The sequence below is a fragment of the Amyelois transitella genome, chromosome 20 (assembly GCF_032362555.1).
Source record: "Amyelois transitella isolate CPQ chromosome 20, ilAmyTran1.1, whole genome shotgun sequence".
NCBI lineage: Eukaryota > Metazoa > Arthropoda > Insecta > Lepidoptera > Pyralidae > Amyelois > Amyelois transitella.
This window is the reverse complement of record NC_083523.1, coordinates 1,099,540-1,119,632: the sequence shown is the minus strand read 5'-3', so window position 1 is coordinate 1,119,632 and position 20,093 is coordinate 1,099,540. Positions and strand designations below refer to the sequence as shown.

General features: G+C 33.7%; 4 protein-coding genes across 5 annotated transcripts; 2 read left to right on the top strand and 2 right to left on the bottom strand.

Annotated features, from left to right (window-relative positions):
* Positions 1 to 1,125: 1,125 nt before the first annotated feature.
* LOC106135338 (ras-like protein 2) lies at positions 1,126 to 8,452 on the bottom strand. Its single transcript, XM_013335607.2, has 4 exons — positions 8,206 to 8,452; positions 7,922 to 8,009; positions 5,633 to 5,844; positions 1,126 to 4,993 (listed from the first exon to the last, which is right to left on the bottom strand). The coding sequence occupies exons 1-4, from the start codon at positions 8,308 to 8,310 to the stop codon at positions 4,799 to 4,801; spliced, it is 600 nt and encodes a 199-aa protein (XP_013191061.1). The 5' UTR covers positions 8,311 to 8,452; the 3' UTR covers positions 1,126 to 4,798.
* A 302-nt stretch (positions 8,453 to 8,754) lies between these two features.
* On the top strand, positions 8,755 to 10,495 carry LOC106135310 (cyclin-H). Of its 2 annotated transcripts, XR_009657293.1 has the most exons (2): positions 8,755 to 9,931; positions 10,272 to 10,495. XR_009657293.1 is itself a non-coding variant. In XM_013335572.2 (1 exon), the coding sequence occupies exon 1, from the start codon at positions 8,897 to 8,899 to the stop codon at positions 9,872 to 9,874; it is 978 nt and encodes a 325-aa protein (XP_013191026.1). In that variant the 5' UTR covers positions 8,755 to 8,896; the 3' UTR covers positions 9,875 to 9,991. The 2 variants fall into 2 exon arrangements, 1 of the variants encoding a protein (XP_013191026.1); XM_013335572.2 differs by lacking the exon at positions 10,272 to 10,495 and having other exon boundaries at positions 8,755 to 9,991.
* Positions 10,496 to 11,193: 698 nt separating this feature from the next.
* On the bottom strand, positions 11,194 to 14,386 carry LOC106135308 (ATP synthase subunit b, mitochondrial). Its single transcript, XM_013335570.2, has 5 exons — positions 14,259 to 14,386; positions 13,696 to 13,843; positions 13,056 to 13,254; positions 11,757 to 11,945; positions 11,194 to 11,432 (listed from the first exon to the last, which is right to left on the bottom strand). Exons 1-5 carry the CDS (start codon positions 14,284 to 14,286, stop codon positions 11,256 to 11,258), a joined length of 741 nt encoding a protein of 246 aa, XP_013191024.1. The 5' UTR covers positions 14,287 to 14,386; the 3' UTR covers positions 11,194 to 11,255.
* A 2,554-nt stretch (positions 14,387 to 16,940) lies between these two features.
* On the top strand, positions 16,941 to 19,972 carry LOC106135309 (uncharacterized). Its single transcript, XM_013335571.2, has 3 exons — positions 16,941 to 17,189; positions 17,873 to 18,037; positions 18,433 to 19,972. The coding sequence occupies exons 1-3, from the start codon at positions 17,130 to 17,132 to the stop codon at positions 18,445 to 18,447; spliced, it is 240 nt and encodes a 79-aa protein (XP_013191025.1). The 5' UTR covers positions 16,941 to 17,129; the 3' UTR covers positions 18,448 to 19,972.
* The last annotated feature ends 121 nt before the right edge of the window (positions 19,973 to 20,093 follow it).

The window sequence follows — 20,093 nt, the reverse complement described above, 5'->3', positions numbered from 1 at the left end:
ATATTGTCCTTAAACCTTCATTGTAAACAAATAAGGTGCATTTACCTACTACTTGATGGATCTTTTAATTTAGGCATACTTATACATAGATTTAATACTTAAAATACAAAACAATATTTTTTTATTGAAATACCTAATTTGAAAAAATAATTCCTTTCCAGAACGAAGCTGAGAAGTTACTAATTTGCCAGAAGCCTTGAAATCATCACTGATCACATAAATGACACGGCGATTTTATTTGTTTAAGATTTTTTTATAATCACTTGGATTGTTTAAGAAATGTTTCGCTATCATTTATATCCTGCATTCATATTTCATACTTTGTTCAATTGTATCTAAAATAAAAAATAGAATTTTATTGAATTCTTCCTTTTTATACTTACCTACATACAATCACGTCTTCATCCCTTACGAGATAGACAAAACAGTCGGATAGGCTGAAAGGTCACGTTCAACTGTACGGCTTAAATATAGGAATTGAGATTCAAATAGTAACAGGTTGCTAGCCCATTACGTACAGCAGAATTCCAAGTATTAATCTGGGGGCACGGCAGTGTCCCCGCCAAGTCGAGTATAAAAAAGCGGCACGGCCGTACTATCAATTCGCGATACCCTTTTCCTTGATTGACTTCAAAATCTACATCAGAAGAAAAGCCGGCACACACAATGTTTTTCCTTCGCTACCAACCAACCACCATGACAGATTTTGTTGTATTCAGATAATATTTATTTTGTGTATTCCATCTACACGCGGTTATACGCGCAGATTGATATGGAATGTGTTATAAGTGCTGTTTAAACTTTTTCTTCAGCCTCTAAGTCTTTTATAAATCTATCTATCTATAATCCTGCTGATTACTAAATCGGCTTTATATCTAAATAGTAACTAACTAAAAAGTAAGTAAATTAATTGTAATAAAATTCTTTTTATCATTTATTTTAATAAATAACATAAAGAATTCGCTACCAATCAAATAGGGCGAAAAAAATATTTTTGTATATAACGCGATAACTACTGGTCCGATTTTGATGAAATTTACAAGGTAGGTATATTATGATTTAAAACACAGTTATAATTTTCAAGTTCACAGGGCAACTACGGGACAGTATAAGAAAACAACAGAATTGTTACAATATGTTTAATCCAATACGATATAAGCTGAACAACAGTTTAGTCTGTTATCGGGCGGTGCCCGTATTAAAGCTGATTATTGCACTCGCCTAGCTAGTGCTGTACATTGAACGGCGTTTCCATATCGATATGTCGATATTTTCGATAAAATCGATGATAAAAAACTTGTATTTGACAGTTATGACTAACAATACCTACAGTTATGACTAACAAAAATGACAACGTCTTCGAGATAAGCTGCCTATAAATGGATATAATCTCTCGGGATCCAAAAATAATGAGATAATTTTTTTGCGAACATCAGATGCGCAGACGCCGTCCAATAAAGTTATAATAGTAAAGATACATCATATTTAAAACATACAAAATAAATATTTCAGGGTATTCTTTTATTAAAATGTAACGAAAACCTTGTCCGATCGCAGTAAACTTACATTCCAAAATTTACACGTCGGAACATGTAAATTTTGGAATGTTAGTTTACTGCATTGTCACTTTATTATTTTTTTTATATTTGGGAAATTATTATAAATAATGTTTTATTTATTAAGTTAGCTTATGTTTTTTTTTATTTTACATTTAATTACCATTAAGACTTACATATTCTGATCGGACAAGGGTTGCGTTAAATATACATACTAAATTATTTTTTTAATTATACTTAGATTGTAGTTTATGTAGGCAAAAAAAGAAAAATTCTGGAGTGATGACTTTATATTTTGCGCAATAACTAACATCAACACAACAATGTCGTAACCACACATTGAAAATAATTAATTTGATAGAACACAATATGAAAAAAAAAAATTCAACCCCTCTTTTATAAATAATGCTTTTCATTTTCCAATAACACTTGGTTACGAAATTAAATAAAAAGTGTTTTTTTTTAATTCACTCCGTTTTAATATAATTATTAACCAGCATGGTGTGATTTGAGAGTGATGTTCTGCAATATTTTTTTTAAAATTATGTATGTATTTTTTTTGCAGTTTCCTAGTATTAGTCCGAATACGGAATACTGTTACCTTAACTCTAAGGTAAGACAATAATAAATTAATACGTTACATGAAATAAAGAAATAATATATATAATAGCTTCGTGTGTGACGGAATTATATCATACGCGACACGTCTGGCCTATGTAAAATTATTTTATTTAGCTTTTAAACCATATTTTTTACCAATCTTATTTTTTTTTTTTATTATTTTACTGGCTTAATTTCACAACGTTTAATTTCGACAGAAACAATGGCAGTGATTTTTTTATAAAATAATAACTCAATAAAATCGATTACAAATTCATATTATTTAAATATAAAAATTTGTCAAATTTCTATGATATAATATAAAACAGTAAATTATGGAATTTTCAAAAATATATGCGATAATATAGTATATAACTTCTTTAAAAAGTAATAAAGCTAATAAATTGTGAATCTTATGTAATGGAAAACGTTATTAAGTAAACCTGTATTTCTTAACAACGACAAAGTTCAGTGTCTTCAAGTAACCTTATAGGTATTAAATAATAATTGTATATGATTATAAGAATGCATTATGTACTAGCGTAAAATGTAAAAAAAACTAATGTAATACAAAAATGTATATATTATATTATAAATCTATTTAAAAAAGTTACATTCTTTTTTGGATCCGGGTTCAAATCCTGATTTTCGAAAATCGTAAGAGTTATAAACGTTTAATTTATTTCTGATGCGATAGTTTTTTCCCATTTAACGTACTTATAAAAGATGTATCAAAATGTAATGGATAATATTTTCGCATTATTCAGCGGGGATTATATTTTTACTATTTTATTACATTTATACTAGGTACACTCATAATTAAAGTATTATATTGTCCAGAGCATTGCTATACTCCAAACGCAAAACTTATGCTAAATTAAATAATTCACTGAAAAGGTACGATAACGAATTATATAAATTAGTATTTGGTTTCAAGACGTTTCACTACAATTATATGTTTAAAAAAAAAGAAAATGTGTGCGTGTGTAAACATACTTAGTTTGGTTACATTTAATTAGAATGCAATATTTAATATTAAAACAACAAAATTTTTTTTCGTTTTTATTGCATCGATTGTTCTTTTTAATCATTATAAAGTTTAAATAACAAAATTTTTCTTGCGTAACTATTGCAGATAGTGTTTTTCTACCCAATTTTCAACTATTTCTTGTAATTAATGTTGGTATGGCACCGTAGGAAATAATATTGCACAAGAATGATTAGTTAATGTATAATGCCGAACGTCTAAATGAATAGTAAAAAATAAAGCAAACAGAATATTGTGAATATAACAAAAACGTTTACATAAATTAAAAACAAATAATATGTTAACCTATGGAAATAATTAAATGTAATATTTTGATAAATCAGGTATAAAACCAAGCAAAATATCAATTTTGCCAGTAACATCCTGATTTAAAACAAATTAACCTTATACTAAAACTGAATAAATATTTTATTAAATTTGTGAAAGCCACAAAAGTTGTTACAAAAATAATGTAGATAAAAATGTATAATATCAAAAAATACACTGTAGAGAAATTAAATCTATTTTGTCTATAAATAACTATATGGTGCAATGTAAACTTAAAAGTATACAACCTTTTCAAGAATGTGATTATTAAAAAAAAAAATATTGTGATTTATGTTTCTGTTATGCGGTAACACTGTGAATAAAGAGAAATGATTGTCTCGATAACAAAAAACAGTATGTTCATGAGACTAAATTGAAAAAAAAACTAACTGCATCTTGGCGCGTAATTACTTAGGATAAGTAGAATCCTGAGCTACTGTAAAATACTACCAAAAAATTAGCACCATCATATAAAATTCATTATTTTTCGCCGCCAGATATAGCTGAAGAATCCGTATGTCGATGCTTAATAATATACTATTTTTTTTCAATTATAACTACAAAGCATTTTCGTTATAATTTTGTTTTCTGGCAACCACATATTTTCCCGTTTTGACATCTTCGATAAAACGAAAGAAAGTCGTCATAAAATATGCAATTAAAAATACATCTGCCAACTGAACTGAATTTGTACCAAGGATTCATATAATCATTGGTCTTATGCACGGAAGTACGTACAATCTGGAAGCCAAATTCCTAAATAAAAATATCAGAATGAAAAAAACTACCTCCACTCCACTGACCTCATTGTATTTCCATCTCTAATACAATTTTCCGAATCTCCGTCTTTTTTAAATTAGTGTAGTTAGACAGAGACAGAGGAAGCAACAAAAAATTTTGAGGTAAATTTTCATTTCCGATTTATTTTAAAGGCTTCCAGATAATATGTACTTCCGTGATCATAAGTATAATGGGCAGTAATTTTTTTAAGGGTCCATTTTTGATACCATTTCTTTTATTGCATAATTTAAAGAAAATAATTTTGGCATGATCACAGTTTTGAATATAAAAAGTTATGCAAAATAATATCAAATTTATGTAAAACAAAAATCTGCCGTTTTCTAATTATACCATTAAAATTTATGGATTACAAACATGGACCCAAAGAAAATCGTGTGTTCCCTATTATTTTCTATTTCAAACAAAACTTTTAATAACCTTCAAAAAAGTATAAATAAAAAAATAAACTGGCAACACTCACTCTACATTAAAGCTTGCAAGTCTTCCGTTACAAAATCACGCATTTCCTCTTCTTCGGTGGGTGTTCGTTTTTAGTGTGGATCCTCTCGGCCTCCTGGAACCTCCTGACCAGCCTGACCAACTCGTGGAAAGCCTGGTCCACGTTCATGCGGGCTTTGGCACTGCATTCGATGTAGGGCACCTTCAGTTGCCTTGACAGAGCCTGTGCGGCTTCGAGGGACACCTGCAAGAGATAAGAAATTCGACTTTAGGTTTTTATTAAGTAGTAACGTAGAGGTTCTTCTATTAGACGATAGGCTGGCAAGCCGCTGAATTTCAATTTCATCATTAATGCATCCAGCTGAATGACTTAAATAATTTTTTTTATTAATAAATAATATTTTATATAAACTTATCTTTCAATTGTAAGAAATAAAACGTACATACATATAATCACGTCTATATCCCTTGCGGGGTAGACAGAGCCAACAGTCTTAAAAATACTGATAGGCCATGTTCAGCTGTTTAGCTTACTGATAGAATTGACTAATTGAGATTTATATAAAGTGACAGGTTACTAACCCTCTTTTAAGAAAGAAGATTAATCCCAAGTTTTTATTCTCATCTCTTAGTCGCCTTCTACGACATCCATGGGATAGAGATGGAGTGGTCTTTTTCTTTTTTATTGGTGCCGGGAAGAGACAAAACGTGGTATACATATACATATATAAAATCCTTCTTCTACGCAAGTAAGCATGTTGGAGGAGGACTATGTGAATAATTGGCATAAAGACAGAGTCAATGCATTAGAAAATAAATACATAGTTACAAAAAATCTAAATTTCGTCCGAATAAAAGCTCATATTATAGAGGCACCACTGACCACTCTCTGAGACTCCAAGTCCGCCTTGTTCCCGACCATCAGCATGGGGAACTCATCTCGGTCCTTCACCCTGAGGATCTGCTTGTGGAACTTGTACAGTTCATCGAAGCTGGCGTGGTCCGCCACAGAGAACACCAGGAGGAACCCCTCCCCGGATCTCATGTATTGTTCCCGCATTGCACTGAACTCCTCTTGGCCGGCTGTGTCCAAGACTGTGGAAGAATTATTATTGTAAACCAGCTGTGCCCGCGTGGAATAGTTATACATACATTATATGGTCACGTCTATATCCCTTGCGGGGTAAACAGAGCCAACAGTCTTGAAAATACTGAATGGCCACGTTCAGCTATTTGGCTTAGTGATAGAATTGAGATTCAAATAGTGACAGCTTGCTAGCCCATCGTCTAAAAAGAATCCCTAGCCTATCCCTAAGTCGCCTTTTGCGACATCCATGGGAAAGAGATGGAGTGGTCCTATTCTTTTTTGTATTGGTGCCGGGAACCACACGGCACTCGGAATAGTTATTTTGGGCATCATTGAAGCCCACAACGATGTATAATTATTTTTTCGCTCCTAATAGGTGCAGCGTGATGTTATATAACCTAAAGCGTTCCTTGATAAATGGTCTATTCAACGCAAAAAGAATTTTTCAATTCGAACTAGTAGTTCCCGAGATTAGTGCGTTCAAACAAACAAACAAACTCTTCAGTTTTATAATATTAGTATAAATATGTTTTATATCTTGCTGCTGGTCTAGCACTGAGAATGTTGCTTAAGCCAAAAAAGAGCCAAATCACATTTTCAACTGTGGGCGCAATGCTGCCCTCATTTGAAATAAATAATTTTATCTAAAAAAAGACGTAAATTCAAAATGTTCTACATTAAATTACTAGATATATAAAAATAATAATATTACACACAATTTAAAGGGTTTTGGGGGGATGGACTAGCAACCTGTCACTATTTGAATCTCAATTCTATTATTAAGCCCAACAGTTGATTGTGGCCTATTCGTTTTTTAGAGACTGTTGGCTCTGTGTACCTCGCAAGGAATACGGATGTGATTATATGAATGTATAATTAAAAGTGGTATTGTTAAAAGACTGCATACCTTCTTAGGTTTATAAGTGAATATTTTTTTAGTTGACAGGCTGTTACTTTCTGAATCTCAATTCAATTATTAAGCCATCTTACTTAACATACATATGTTCACGTCATTATCTATTGCGGGGTAGACAGAGCTGTATGGCTTATTGAGATTCTAATAGTAACAGGACAAGAGGAATCCCAAATTTATAAGCCTATCCCTTAGTCTTAGTAATCTAAACATGGCCTTTAAATATTGTGACTATTGACTCTGTCTACCTTATAAGGGAAAAGTCGTCATAAGGGTACATATATAAATATTTTGATAGTAACTACTAATTAGGTTGACGACGAGATGTAACAAATACCTCACATTCATCTTGTGAATGCAAATATTAATATAACAAGTTGTTTGTCCTTCTGTATGTGTGTAGGTTGATTGTGCAAGACATCCATATGGCATACAAGCATATATCAAATACTAGCTGTGCCCGCGACTTTGTCCATGTGGAATAGTTATTTTGGGCATCATTGAAGCCCTCAAGGATGAATAATTTACCCTGTTTTATTCACATTTTCCATTATTTCTTTGCTCCTAAAAGTTGCAGTGTGATTTTATGTAGCCAAAAGCCTTCCTCGATAAATGGTCTATTCAACTCAAAAAGAATTTTTCAATACAAACCAGCAGTTTCTGAGATTAGCATGTTCAAACAAACAAACTCTTCAGCTTTGTAATATTAGTATAGATTTGTAACCACATATATGACTTGGCTCTGGTATTTCCCAAGTGAATTTAATTGGATATGAAAATTTGGTGCTAAACTGTCAGCCTACACACATGTACTCATAACAATCATGTTGATTTTTTAAAAAGCCTTTAAAAAATTTGGTGGTTATCACTTTGACCTATATGTATGTATGTGTGTTTGTTAACTGTGTTAAAGTAAAATAAAATATATTTGAAGTTTATATAGTTTCCTGCTTGTATGCAAACAAGAATAAGATAAAATACATAAAAAAACAGACATTTGCTTATCACCTGATTTTACAACCCACTCAAAAGATAAGCATATCTGCAATGCAATCTGCCGCAAAATAGAAATATACGTGCGTATTTTCACGTCTACATCATTTACGGAGTACACAGAGACCCTTTATAAACCACAAAGGTCATATAGATTAAAAGCATAGCTAAGTACTTACTGTCCAATTTTGCTGGAATATCATCAATTACACACTGTTTGGTGTAGCTGTCTTCAATCGTAGGGTCATAGTCGGTCACAAAATAGCTCTGGAATTAAAAAAACTGTTTTTCAGACCACCTGGAATGTGGGCGTCTCCTATCCTTGACACAAACTTAACTATTTATAAATATGAACATAGTGTCCACTTTTACTAACACTTTGAGACTTCACACTCTAAAATACTTGTTGCTAGGCACTTGAGAGAAATCATCTGACTTGTTATCCTATTATGGTGATAAATACCTGAATGAATTGTATAGTAATTGCACTTTTGCCGACGCCTCCGCCACCAACAACAACTAGTTTGTAGGTTTGAGCTTGATTTGGTCTATCCCCTGGTCTCGACATTTCGTTATTTAAGCACAATTGTATTGGAAATTGTTATTTGGTATAAAAAATAGAAATTTCTATTTACGACAATCTATTCTATGAAGACTTGATGATTCAATGGAGGTGTGAGGGGAAGAGGTGAGGGATATGAATTGTCAGAATAGAAAGAGATGTGGAATTAACAATTTTTGTTGACAAAAAGAGATAAAATATATTACGTTTCGCTATCATTACTACAAGTTTAAGTGCACTGACAAAAATACTTCTGAGCTAAAGGTGGGTCATGAACAGTGATCAAACATTATCTAGATATGAAATTTAACTATTTGTCACTATTTTCTACCTAACAACTATTTATATATCTTAGATCAAATAAAATCAACCATAAAATGTAATAATTCTTTGGAAGAATGTCCGTAAAATGAAACAGTATTTATAAATGTATTCAATGTCATTTCAGTCAGTAATGTCATTGTCATAAGTATTTTGAAATAGCACGAAATTCATTCACGGAAAACGGAAACAATTTATCATGTTTGTTTCTCTGAAAAAAAATCTAACCAACGATTCAACTTTACTAATTTTCACATAATAAATCATACAAATGTTCTCCACAAGTACACAGAGAAAGTTTTGGACATTTAGCGACGAGAACGAATTGGCACGACTTCGTGAGAAACATAATTTACAGTACATTTCAAAACATGCAGCCCACATCGACGAATATCAGCGGTACAACTTTTTCCTGTCCCCGGAGGAAGAAAGGCTTCTACTAAAGCAATACGAGCTGCACCTGAAAGAGTTCTGCAAGCGATTCAGTCCTCCTATGCCGAAAGGGGTAGTGGGCACTGCATTCCATTATTTCAAAAGATTTTACCTTTACAACTCTTCAATGGATTACCACCCTAAAGAAATATTGGCCACGTGCGTCTACTTGGCTTGCAAAGTGGAGGAATTTAATGTGTCCATAGGCCAATTTGTGGCCAATATCAAAGGAGACAGAGAGAAGGCTTCGGACATAATTCTGAACAATGAATTACTTTTGATGCAGCAGCTAAATTATCATTTGACTATACACAATCCATTCCGGCCTGTGGAAGGTTTCTTGATTGACATTAAAACGAGGTGTAGTCTTGCCAACCCTGAGCGCTTAAGAAGTGGAATTGACGAGTTTCTGGAAAAAGTTTTTCTTACTGATGCGTGTTTGCTTTATGCGCCTTCTCAGATAGCGTTAGCCGCGGTTCTTCATGCAGCCAGCAAAGAGCAAGAGAACTTGGATAGTTACGTAACTGACATGCTGTTTAGAGATGCAGGCGAAGATAAATTGGCTATATTGATTGAAGCTGTGAGAAAAATTCGGTCTATGGTTAAGATGGTAGAAAGTCCAGCTCGGGAAAGAGTAAGGGTTATAGAAAAGAAGTTAGACAGATGCAGGAATCAGGAGAATAATCCAGACAGTGAGATTTACAAACGGAGGATGCGGGAGGCACTCGATGAGGATGATATGCCATACGGTGGGTCGAGTCGGATGTCTTTGGACACGAGTGGAGTCACACAAGTGTTGTCTCCATCGGCATCATAGTCATGATCTTATGATTTTTATTTTTCGTATGAAAGGACTGATAAATGATGAAATGAGGTTTGTTCTTGTATAATAAGTTTTATGTCTGATGAAAATAAAAAGAGACCCATATATTTATTCAATGTATTTAATTTTTCAAATCCCTCTGTCCTAATCTACTGTAATTCTGAAATATCCACACTATCATACATAATTATAAAGAAATCTTAGTCTCTTTTGGAATTTCATACATACATGCATAAAAATCACGCCTTTTTCCCGGAGGGGTAGGCAGAGACGACATCTTTCCAATTGCCACTATCTCTGCATACTTCCTTCGCTTTATTCACATTCATAACTCTCTTCATGCAAGCCCAGCATGGAATTTCAATTTCTTATTAATTTGTTTTATTTTCAGCTTTTGAGTTATGTTACTATTAACTCTGTCAACCCTAAAGAGGGATAAACAATGGTGACTTATATCGGACACATATGCCAAATTGCCTAGCAATCCTACCTTAGTAGCAGTTACGTACATTAGTTAAAGTGCCAACCGAAATTCGTATGATAAGAAAACTTGCACTAAGAGGCATCTGGATGTGTTATCATGTTCTTGTAAGGTTTCCTGGTTATACCTGACTCCACCCAAACCAGGATCTTAGTCAAAGGCGCACCTCGGGCTCCTTTCCAGGAGGAAGAAGTTACCCAGCAGTCAAAGGGTAACAATTTGCTTCTTTCATCTTTTTTTGTTTATAAAGTAAAATAAAAAATATATTTATAAATATATTTTTTAAATTTTTTCATTCCCCGCAGTCTCTAAAATGCCTTAAGAAATCTGAAATTTTTTTATGGTTTATTCTAATTTTTGTAATAGGTATACAATTTGAAATTTTTCTTTTGGGCGATGGGCTAGCTACTGTCACTACTTGAACCTTAATTCTCATCATTAATTCATACAATTGAACATGAACTTTCAGGTTTTTCAAGACTGTTGCGGGGAATGTGGAGACACCTTCCCCGCAAGGGATAAAGTCGTGATTACATATACGGGACAAATTACACAGATTGAGTTAGCCTCGAAGTTCGAAACTTGTGTTACGAGATACTAACTCAGCGGTACTCTATATTTTATAATAAATAAGTACTTATATAAATAAACACCCAAGACCCAGGCCAATCAGAGAAAGTTTGTGTCTCATCATGCCCTGGCCGAGATTCGAACCCGGGACCCCCGGTGACACAGACAAGCGCACTACCGTTGCGCCACAGAGGTCGATTACATGTACAAGAATATAACTTAACGAGCTCAACATTATCATCCAGTAAATAAAACCCAAGACTAGATAGAACGATTTACTTTAAATTACATTTTATACATAACATCCGCAGTCTACATTCGAATCTATTTCCTGGCAGCGATGGCTCCCAAGTCTGCAATGCAGCGGTCCAGGGTTTGTTTCTCTTGGTCCGGGGTAATGGCCTTGGTGACGTTGGCCACCACCCACTCCACCAAGTGCTTCTGGCCAATACGACGCTCAACAGTGGCCTTCTCGAGTTGGTAGTCCAAGCGGCGTTTGACCTGGAAAATTTAAGTTTACCATTTGAAAAATAGCGAAAGTAACTAGTCTTGTTATGGCATGAAAAAAAGAATAGGACCACTCCTTTTCTTCCCCACGGATGTCGTAAAAGGCGACTAAGGGATAGGCTTATAAACTTAGAATTCTTCTTTTAGGCGATGGGCTCGCAACCTGCCGCTATTTCAATCTTAATTCTATAATCAAGCCAAAAAGCTGAATGTGGCCTATCAGTCTTTTCAAGACTTTTGGCTCCATCTACCCCGCAAAGGATATAAACGTGACTCTATGTATTAGTATGGTCAAAATGGTGTAAAACAATAACTGACCTCCGAGTAAGCATGCATCACTCGCTCCCTGTAAGCAGCCTCGAGCTGCAGCAACACATTCTCCTTCTTCGCCTGAATCAGGAGCTCCTGGCCCTCGGCTCTCCACTGTGACTTCTTCTCGTCTTCAATGGCCTGCTCCAGGTTCTTAATGGCGTCCCGGCGGCCCTCGTTCCAACTGTTTTCGACATCCTGGAAATTGAGGTTGAGATGTTGACAAACGGTGTAAATAAATAGTTTGAAAAGGGATCTGAATTTGATGAATGAATATTTGATGCAAGTCTACCATGGGAACATCCAGGGGGAATATTATTATAGTGATATTTAATCTTAATCATTTTTTAACAATATCTACTGATAGATAGAATACCCTTCAATGCTCATAAAATTATAACAATAGATTTATCCTAAGCTTATGTTAGCAAAATTAAAAGAAGAGAAATTAAAAGAAATTTAGAAACAATTAAAGAAAAAGAAAACTTTTTTTTTTTAATTGTTTCTAACCTAATTCTAGGGAAATTTATATTTCTGTCACATAAGTAGTACATGACAAAATGTCTAATTATAGTTTTAACAAACAATACACTAGGCTTCAAAATAAATAGTTAAAATACTAACAAAAGAATTTGGCTTCAATTATGTTTGTATGTAAATCTGGAAATAGAAAAACATTATTTTAACCGACTGCAAAAATAGAGTAAATTTCGTACCTGTCTGGCATGAAAAATTAACAAAATTCTACTCTATAGCAGCTGCGCACAAGATTCTTTTTACATAAAAAAATTGCCACTGCGCCTCCCAAATGTGTCAAATTCTAGTGTCTACTTATTTGCTGGGTGCTAAATTTAATTTTGAAAGCTTTGAATATTATAAATTACACTTGACATCACCTCTGATTCCAAAAACCACATTAATGGAATATACATAAAATTTAAATTGGTCAATCTAGTAAAAAAATAAGGGTGTCTTTTAGTCTATCTGCTTGCCATTTTTCAAAATCATGGGAGATGTGTACTATAGAAAGGTACGTTAAAAACTAATTCAAGTTAAGAAATTGGGTGGCCAGATAAGGAACAGCGTGATAAGGGAATGTTGTGATCTGAAAGAAGATGTAGTATCAGGAATAGAAAAGGGTATGTTAAGATGGTTTGGTCATGTGGAGAGGATGAATGAAATCAGGTTGATTAAGCAGATATACAAGGAGAATGTGGAGTCATGGCAAGTGGAAAGAAAAAAGGTGTAACCTCTGCCTCTGGAAAAAAGGCGTGATTTTATGTATGTTTGTATGTAAAACTAACTCACATCAACTTCCTTGTCCAGCCAAGCAGAGATGCTTGGTCCGAACTTCTTAGTTGCGAACCAAACCATCAGCAACAGTGACAGGCCGGTGTAGAACTCGTGTTCCATTATGTATATCTCCTTGCTGAAGAGGTACGTGGTGAGGCCAACACCGAATGTGTAAGGGCCGGTCACACCGGTCTTCGAGTGGAAGAATTGGAACCTGAAAGTGGAAGTGTGTAGAGAATTAATGAGAGAACATACATATGTACTTATAATCACGTCTTTAACCCCTACAGGGTAGATATAGCTAACAAATACTTAAAGAATTCCAAGTTTATACTAATACTTGATGTCAACCAATGTTATGGAACCAAAATAAACATCTACTGATAACATCCAAAACTGGCCAAGAATTGAACCTGGACCTCCAGTGTCACAGACATGTATACTGCTGCCGCACCACAGAGACCGTTGTCATAAAAGTAATGGTAGAAAGAGTTCAGTTTTAGTAACTATGTACTAAAATAGGTTTAAGACAAATTGTTACTAACATAATATGGAACTTCTGAAATAAACTTCTTAGAGGTTTCCCGGACGGAATGAAAATAGTTAGAAACGTGAATGTAGCCACTAATGAGATATATAAACCAAAAGAACCTACCATTCTTCTGGAACGAATCCAAGCCTGACTTTGCCTGGTTCTTGACGCACCGGCCTGGGGAAGTTCTGTTCGTCTCTGGCTCCGGAGACTTCTGAAGCAGATCCCCGGGCTACCACCAGAGCTGTGGGTGTGGACTGTCGGGCGACGACTGGAATTATAACATTTTCTTGTATCTCAAGTCTTGCCTCCCATTAAGGGAAACAATATATAATTTGAAATTTAAATGAAATGCATAATATCGGCATGAGCACATACATTAAAAGGGCAATGAAGATACATCCAAGGAAGATATAATTCTTATCACATAGGTCAATAAATCATACATAAACTGTTATTCAAACGCGAAAAGTTAGTTAAATGTATATTGAAAAGTAAACTGAAAATAGAAATGAGAGTCTCTTTTATCAATTTCTTACTCAAAACAAGTTAAATTTACGAGACAAGAGTTACAGAAATTGACAGGAGCGATTACATAAACTTCTTCCATAGAGGTTAAGGTCGTAGTAAGTGTTTTTACTGAGTGACTTAACTTTTAAATAAAAAACTTAATTAATATAACGTACCTGAACGCAAAGCTGCGCGTGAAAGCATTTTTATAGCACAATTTTAAATATTTTGCAAAAATCTTACAGCCCTTCCGAAAATCTACTTTGCGTTAGTGTTGCTCTCTACAAAAAAAAATATACTAATATACTTGCTCTCTACTAAAAATTAATCATAATCGATTCAAATATGATTTATAATCGGTCGATTTGAGTTGTGAATTTGCTGTAATTTTATTTTTGAGCTTTATTAAAAAGAATTACCTACTTGTATTATTTCTATCATAAACGTATTACATAAAGACTCTTAATCCCACTGAAAAAGTGTCAAAAACAAATTATAAAATTTTGCTTATTACAATAAGCATAGTTTTATGTATAAGGATGCTGTGTGTTATCAAAATACAACAAGATCCATATCTAAATGCAAAGATGTTACATTTTTGATTGATTTGGCTCACATCTAGCGAATCTATCATCACTACTTTGTATCCTATAGATTGCTACATTTTATCTAAATCTGTTTAATCAGATCGAACGGTTTAATTGTTTGTAATAAAATGCATGCTACAAGGACACGCAAGTTTAAATCCTATCTTAACTAAATGTTTCCTTAATAAGGTAGGTACATTAGTTTGATGGCCAACTTGCTCTGCTACTCAGCGGAAAATCATTATGAGGAAACCTGTACATTCAGGCAACTTCGGTCAGGTTCCCCTACAAAGTTCGCTTTAGTGTGGATGGAAGTCGCAAACGATCCTGACGATTCCACAGAGGGTGAGAATGCAACATGATCTAAACAGGAGGATGATCATGAATGAAATCTCATTATAAAATAAATCGCATTATTAGATTTAATTACTCTACCCTTTTTCTTCAATAGTTCTATTAAAGAGTTAAATGCAAACTTATATAGCAGGGACGCCACTTCCACGACTACCTACATGAATACCACGGCCACTCTGTCAGAGTGTATCGGTGAAGAAAAAAGGAGAGATAGTATGTAGGGGCATTTTCCGATAATTTTAAATTTCGATTCGCAACGCAAATAATGGCGTTATAAGCCAGTAAAAAATAATTTTGAATCTTTCAACCAATTAGCAGAATCTATTCTCATAAGCTCGCTGAAGTGAATAATACATCCACACTAATAATAAAGACGAAAGATTTGTATTTTTGTATGTTTGTGTGGAATAAACTCAAAAACTACTGGTCCGATTTTGATAAAATTTGGCACAGATATAGAATAGACCTTCAAAAGTGACATAGGCATAAATTGTTTTGAAATAAATTAGTTTTCAGGTAGAAAAATATGTCCACCCGTGCGAAGCCGGGGCGGGCCGCTAGTATTTAATGAAGTTAATGCACAGACTGCACTTGGCGAATCCTAAAATGAAATATTGCGCATAAATCAATACGTTTGAAATTAAATGCTACTGCACTTGCGCTCCATATCCGCAACCATTGCTCTCCACCGTGATCGATCACCTGCATTAGTTCTGTTCCGTCTGTTCCCGAATACACTTTGTTTTGCGTATTATAATTTATTGTTCGTTTTACCAATTTTATAAGCCATATCATCCATAGCCACCCATCATCATTTCCCTGTTTTACATTTTGGAATCCAAATTTCAGATATGGCTAATATTAATTCAATTCGGAATCGAATGGTTAGTGTGACAAAACTTACATATTCTTTGTGCCTATAAATGTACCTATATTTCCTTCATATTTCCTGGCTGAAGCATGCTACATTGGTGTTTTTTTTAATGGAAAACCTTTTTTTTTTCTTTTATATAAATGAATATTTAAGCTATTTGCTTAAGCATGTGTGTTGTTCACATATCGGCCTGTATTTTATTATAAGAGATACAGTAATAGGTATATCATTATTCGCTGTCACGAACTTCTTTAAACAAGGCCTATGTATCTATTCACTGTTATGTTCTTGATTTAATTTATGTAGACAAAGATAATGCACATCTATTATATACTGTTATTAAGATACCTTCTCCAACTTATATCAAAGTTAGGTTTTGTCGTTGGAGTTAAGTGGAGCATTCTCTAAATTTACTACAAAATAATATATTAAAAAATTAAAATTATAGTCGTACCTTTAAAAAGAAGCATACCGTATATACCTCCCCATGGGTATAGTAATGTATATAGCTCATATACCTAAGAAATATATTTTATGCACCATTTGTAATTATATTAACTAAAGAATCTGCTTCTGTAAAAAGAGCATGTGTAAAATTTACTTTATAAACATTCTGTTCGCCTTGTAAGTAGTCTATTTGAAATAAAAGGTATATAAACATATACATATGTAGGTAGACTAAAAAGCAGCAAAACAGGTACAGAAAGTACGCATGCGCTGAATTAACGATTTACGTCCACGCATCAGATTGTGAACTTTCTAGTTCACAACGTATGATTTAACTCGTGTTGCATTAAATATTTTAAAAAAAAGAAATGTTTGTTTTAATGATATTTTTGAATAAATGTTATAAGCAAAATCATGGCTTCATAATTAAAATGTTTTAAAATGCGAAACCTATAAAAGTAACTTTGTTCTTTATTTTTAACAAATAAACTTTCGATTTATTGCCTTAGTTTGTTAATGTACTATGTAGGTACTGGACTGATCATCACTAAAGTGGCATAAACGTCAACGTCATTGTCAGTGTCAGTTGAATTTCAGTCTGTATCTAAACAAATAGGTATACATTGTCGTTTGTGATTGTGAATAAATGCGAAGAAAGGAAGAAAAGTGATTAAAACTACTCGTTCTACTTGTTCCTATCGATCATTTTACGATGAAAATATTCCTCGTCATTAAATAGGATTTGAGTTAATTAATTAGGTGTCAAAGCAATCACATAATTAAAAATGGGTATCATTACTTCATGCTGTAGGCCTTCTGCTTCGGATGTTTTAACTCCAGATGCTGTAAGTTTAAAGTTTCGCAATATTTTGTTTTACTTTACAAGCAATTTATTCTGTTTCTTTTATTATAAACTGGGATCGGGCTGAATAGGATGTTAAATCGCTTAAACATGGTGGGTAGCCGTAAATAACATTCAACAGGTTTTCCACTGAATGTTGCATCATTATTGTGTAGGATTCCGTATGTTAATTAAAAACTTGATATTCTAAGTGATGATAATGTGGTGAACGATTAGAAACAGTGGCTACTAATATTTTTACACAAACTTGTAGTTTTTTGTGTATATTTTTTAACTATAATAACTGAAATGCCTAAGTCTTGTGCTACTTCCAAAGCGTTGATGCATCAAAAGCGGTAACAAACTGCATTGCGGCATTTTATTCAACATTTTATACATGGTATAAATTCTCTAACTGATTTTAAACATTTGCGTTTTTGCATTTGCATTTTGTGAGCATATTGAGTAGGTCTGTGAATTGGCTAACATCCATTTTTCATACTCCTATGTGATAAGGGTTGTCCACCCTAAACTAATTATATAATTTTTTAGTAATTTCTAATAAAAAAATAATAATTAGGAATTACTAAAAAAATATTTATTTGGCAAACGAAGTTTGCCGGGACAGCTATTAAAAATATATTAAGATTGTATTATTTATAAATTGTATAATTTCTTTGTTCCTAGGAGACGAGACGTCGACAGCAAGTTGAGGCGGCCGAGCGCCGTGCTGCCGAGCAGGCGGCCAGGGGAGTTAAAGATCCGGAGAGGGTAAAGAGGATGCAGCAGAAAGCAGACGAGATGGAGCGTAGGGAGCAGGAGTTGGCCAAGGCGGGCGGGCCCAACTTGAAGGTACATATAGTCACGTCTATATCCCTTGCGGGGTTAGCAGAGCCAACAGTCACGAAAAGACTGGATGGCCATGTTCAGTTGTATGGCTTCATGATGGAATTGAGATTCAACTAGTAACAGGTTGTAGCCCATCGTCTACAAGAGGAATCCGAAGTTCATAACTTGAAGGTATGATATAGGTATGCATCACGCTTATTTCCCAGAAGGGTAGGCAGATATACATCTTTCTATTTGCCACAATCACCGCATACTTCTTTTCACATTATCTTTATGAAGAGAATTACAATAAAAAAGATATTTTTTTTAAGTACACATTAGCTGTTGCTTGAAACTTGATCATCAAAACCAACTTAAACCTTCTGAATTTTAAACATCATTCTGTCACTTTCTTACAGTGGACGTCCGAATGAGAGGAGGCTACACCTGAGAGCAGTCAAAGCAAGGAAGACAAGTATAGATATAAGAATTAAAATCAACTTTAAAATATTTTTTTACACTTCACCATTCATTAAATAATATTTTTAACGGCACTAGTTTCACCTAAATGTTTGTCGTTAAAGGAATTATTTAATTTTCGCGCTCGTTAAAGCTGCTCACACACTGACCCAACAAAAGCCAACCAATTAACACCATTCGCTGGCTATTGTCGGCTCGGTGTGTGCGCAACTTACATCACACGGGTGTTGATTAATGGTGATGTGTAAATTATTATTTTAAATATTTTTAAACCCCGTTATTTTGTCCCGATCGTAGATTTATTTCATGTTCTTGCAATCGTGTGTTAGGGCTATTCTGTAAGGGTTCACGCATTACATTTCGTTGTCAACTACAATCTGTCAAAAATTTTGTATTGCCGTCCTTACCTAACTTATACGGTTGATAAGGGACTGCAGTAGAAAATGGCATTTTGATTGATTGCAAATGTAATTGGTGAATGGGCTAGCTACTCACAGAAAAGCACTGAATTTATAGGGAATTGAATCATCGAGATTCTTAAATCATGATCACGATACTTGATTTGAGCGTCTTTTTGAAAAATCGATTCCTCATTTACGGTTGCTATTAGTCTGATGCCAGACTTGAATCTGATAAGTGAATTCATTTGAGATATCGCCTGACGGAAGTTTGTGCTTCACTAGTTTTCCAGAAATTAGTTGCGTTCATGCTGCCTTTTGCATTTTAGGGTTAAGCGGAGCATTCGATTGGAGTGTAATTTGAAATGTATTAATTTAACACCATAATGGGCTCTTTCAAGCTGCATTTCATACGAGTGTAATGTTAACCCTAGGGTGCGATACCGGATGACAGACGGGCCCGATCCACTTTGTAGTGATTGTAATATTTATCGATCGCACCCGACCGTCGACCGAGGACCGCATTGCACGTTTATCGATAACTCTATTGAAATCACTTATCTTTTTTTTTAAAGGCCGAAGTCGACGCTTTTATTTACAATTATTTTTAGTTTTTGGGCCAAATTGTATAAAGTCTCTTAGGTATTTTATATCTATAATATATAATTAATACAAGCCTTTATGTACCTTATTACTATTCACATAACTTCTAAGTGATAATAATGTAATATATGTAAATATCTAGTTTTTTAATGGATGAATTGTACATAGTATTTTATAGTGATATTTTTAAATTCTATATGTTTTTTATATTTTATTTTATGATGCTCCTCGGCAATATGTTTTTAAAATGACCCTTGGAATAATTAAGCAAAAAATTGTTTCTTTTGCTTATTTATTCCATGTTTTATTTTGTCTTCAGTCAAATTTTTTTAAGGGGAGTATGCATATATGTTTTACAAAATAATTTAATGTTAAACGTTATTATTGGGCATGAGCATTCATTTGTATTTATTGTTTGTGTTAAAAATGTTGTATGCTTATGTTGTTTCTTCTCTAATAAATGTCCGTCAAAAAATTATTTTGTGGTTTTATTTCGGACATTAGACTTTTACTTATACCATTATGGATAAAAGTATAGAGAAAAGGGAAGAGTTAGTGGAATAAAAGCGTTATGAATTGAGATTCAGATAGTGACAGGC

Excerpts from the sequence above, each read along its gene's own strand:
- LOC106135310 (XM_013335572.2), top strand. The coding sequence starts at position 8,897 with ATGTTCTCCACAAGTACACAGAGAAAGTTTTGGACATTTAGCGACGAG.
- LOC106135309 (XM_013335571.2), top strand. The coding sequence starts at position 17,130 with ATGGGTATCATTACTTCATGCTGTAGGCCTTCTGCTTCGGATGTTTTA. Across the intron at positions 17,190-17,872 it reads ATGTTTTAACTCCAGATGCT|GAGACGAGACGTCGACAGCA; the intron begins GTAAGTTTAAAG and ends CTTTGTTCCTAG.
- LOC106135308 (XM_013335570.2), bottom strand. The coding sequence starts at position 14,286 with ATGCTTTCACGCGCAGCTTTGCGTTCAG. Across the intron at positions 13,844-14,258 it reads ACGCGCAGCTTTGCGTTCAG|TCGTCGCCCGACAGTCCACA; the intron begins GTACGTTATATT and ends TTATAATTCCAG. Across the intron at positions 13,255-13,695 it reads GGATTCGTTCCAGAAGAATG|GTTCCAATTCTTCCACTCGA; the intron begins GTAGGTTCTTTT and ends TTCCACTTTCAG.
- LOC106135338 (XM_013335607.2), bottom strand. The coding sequence starts at position 8,310 with ATGTCGAGACCAGGGGATAGACCAAATCAAGCTCAAACCTACAAACTA. Across the intron at positions 8,010-8,205 it reads TTACTATACAATTCATTCAG|AGCTATTTTGTGACCGACTA; the intron begins GTATTTATCACC and ends TTTTAATTCCAG. Across the intron at positions 4,994-5,632 it reads ACTTGGAGTCTCAGAGAGTG|GTGTCCCTCGAAGCCGCACA; the intron begins GTCAGTGGTGCC and ends TATCTCTTGCAG.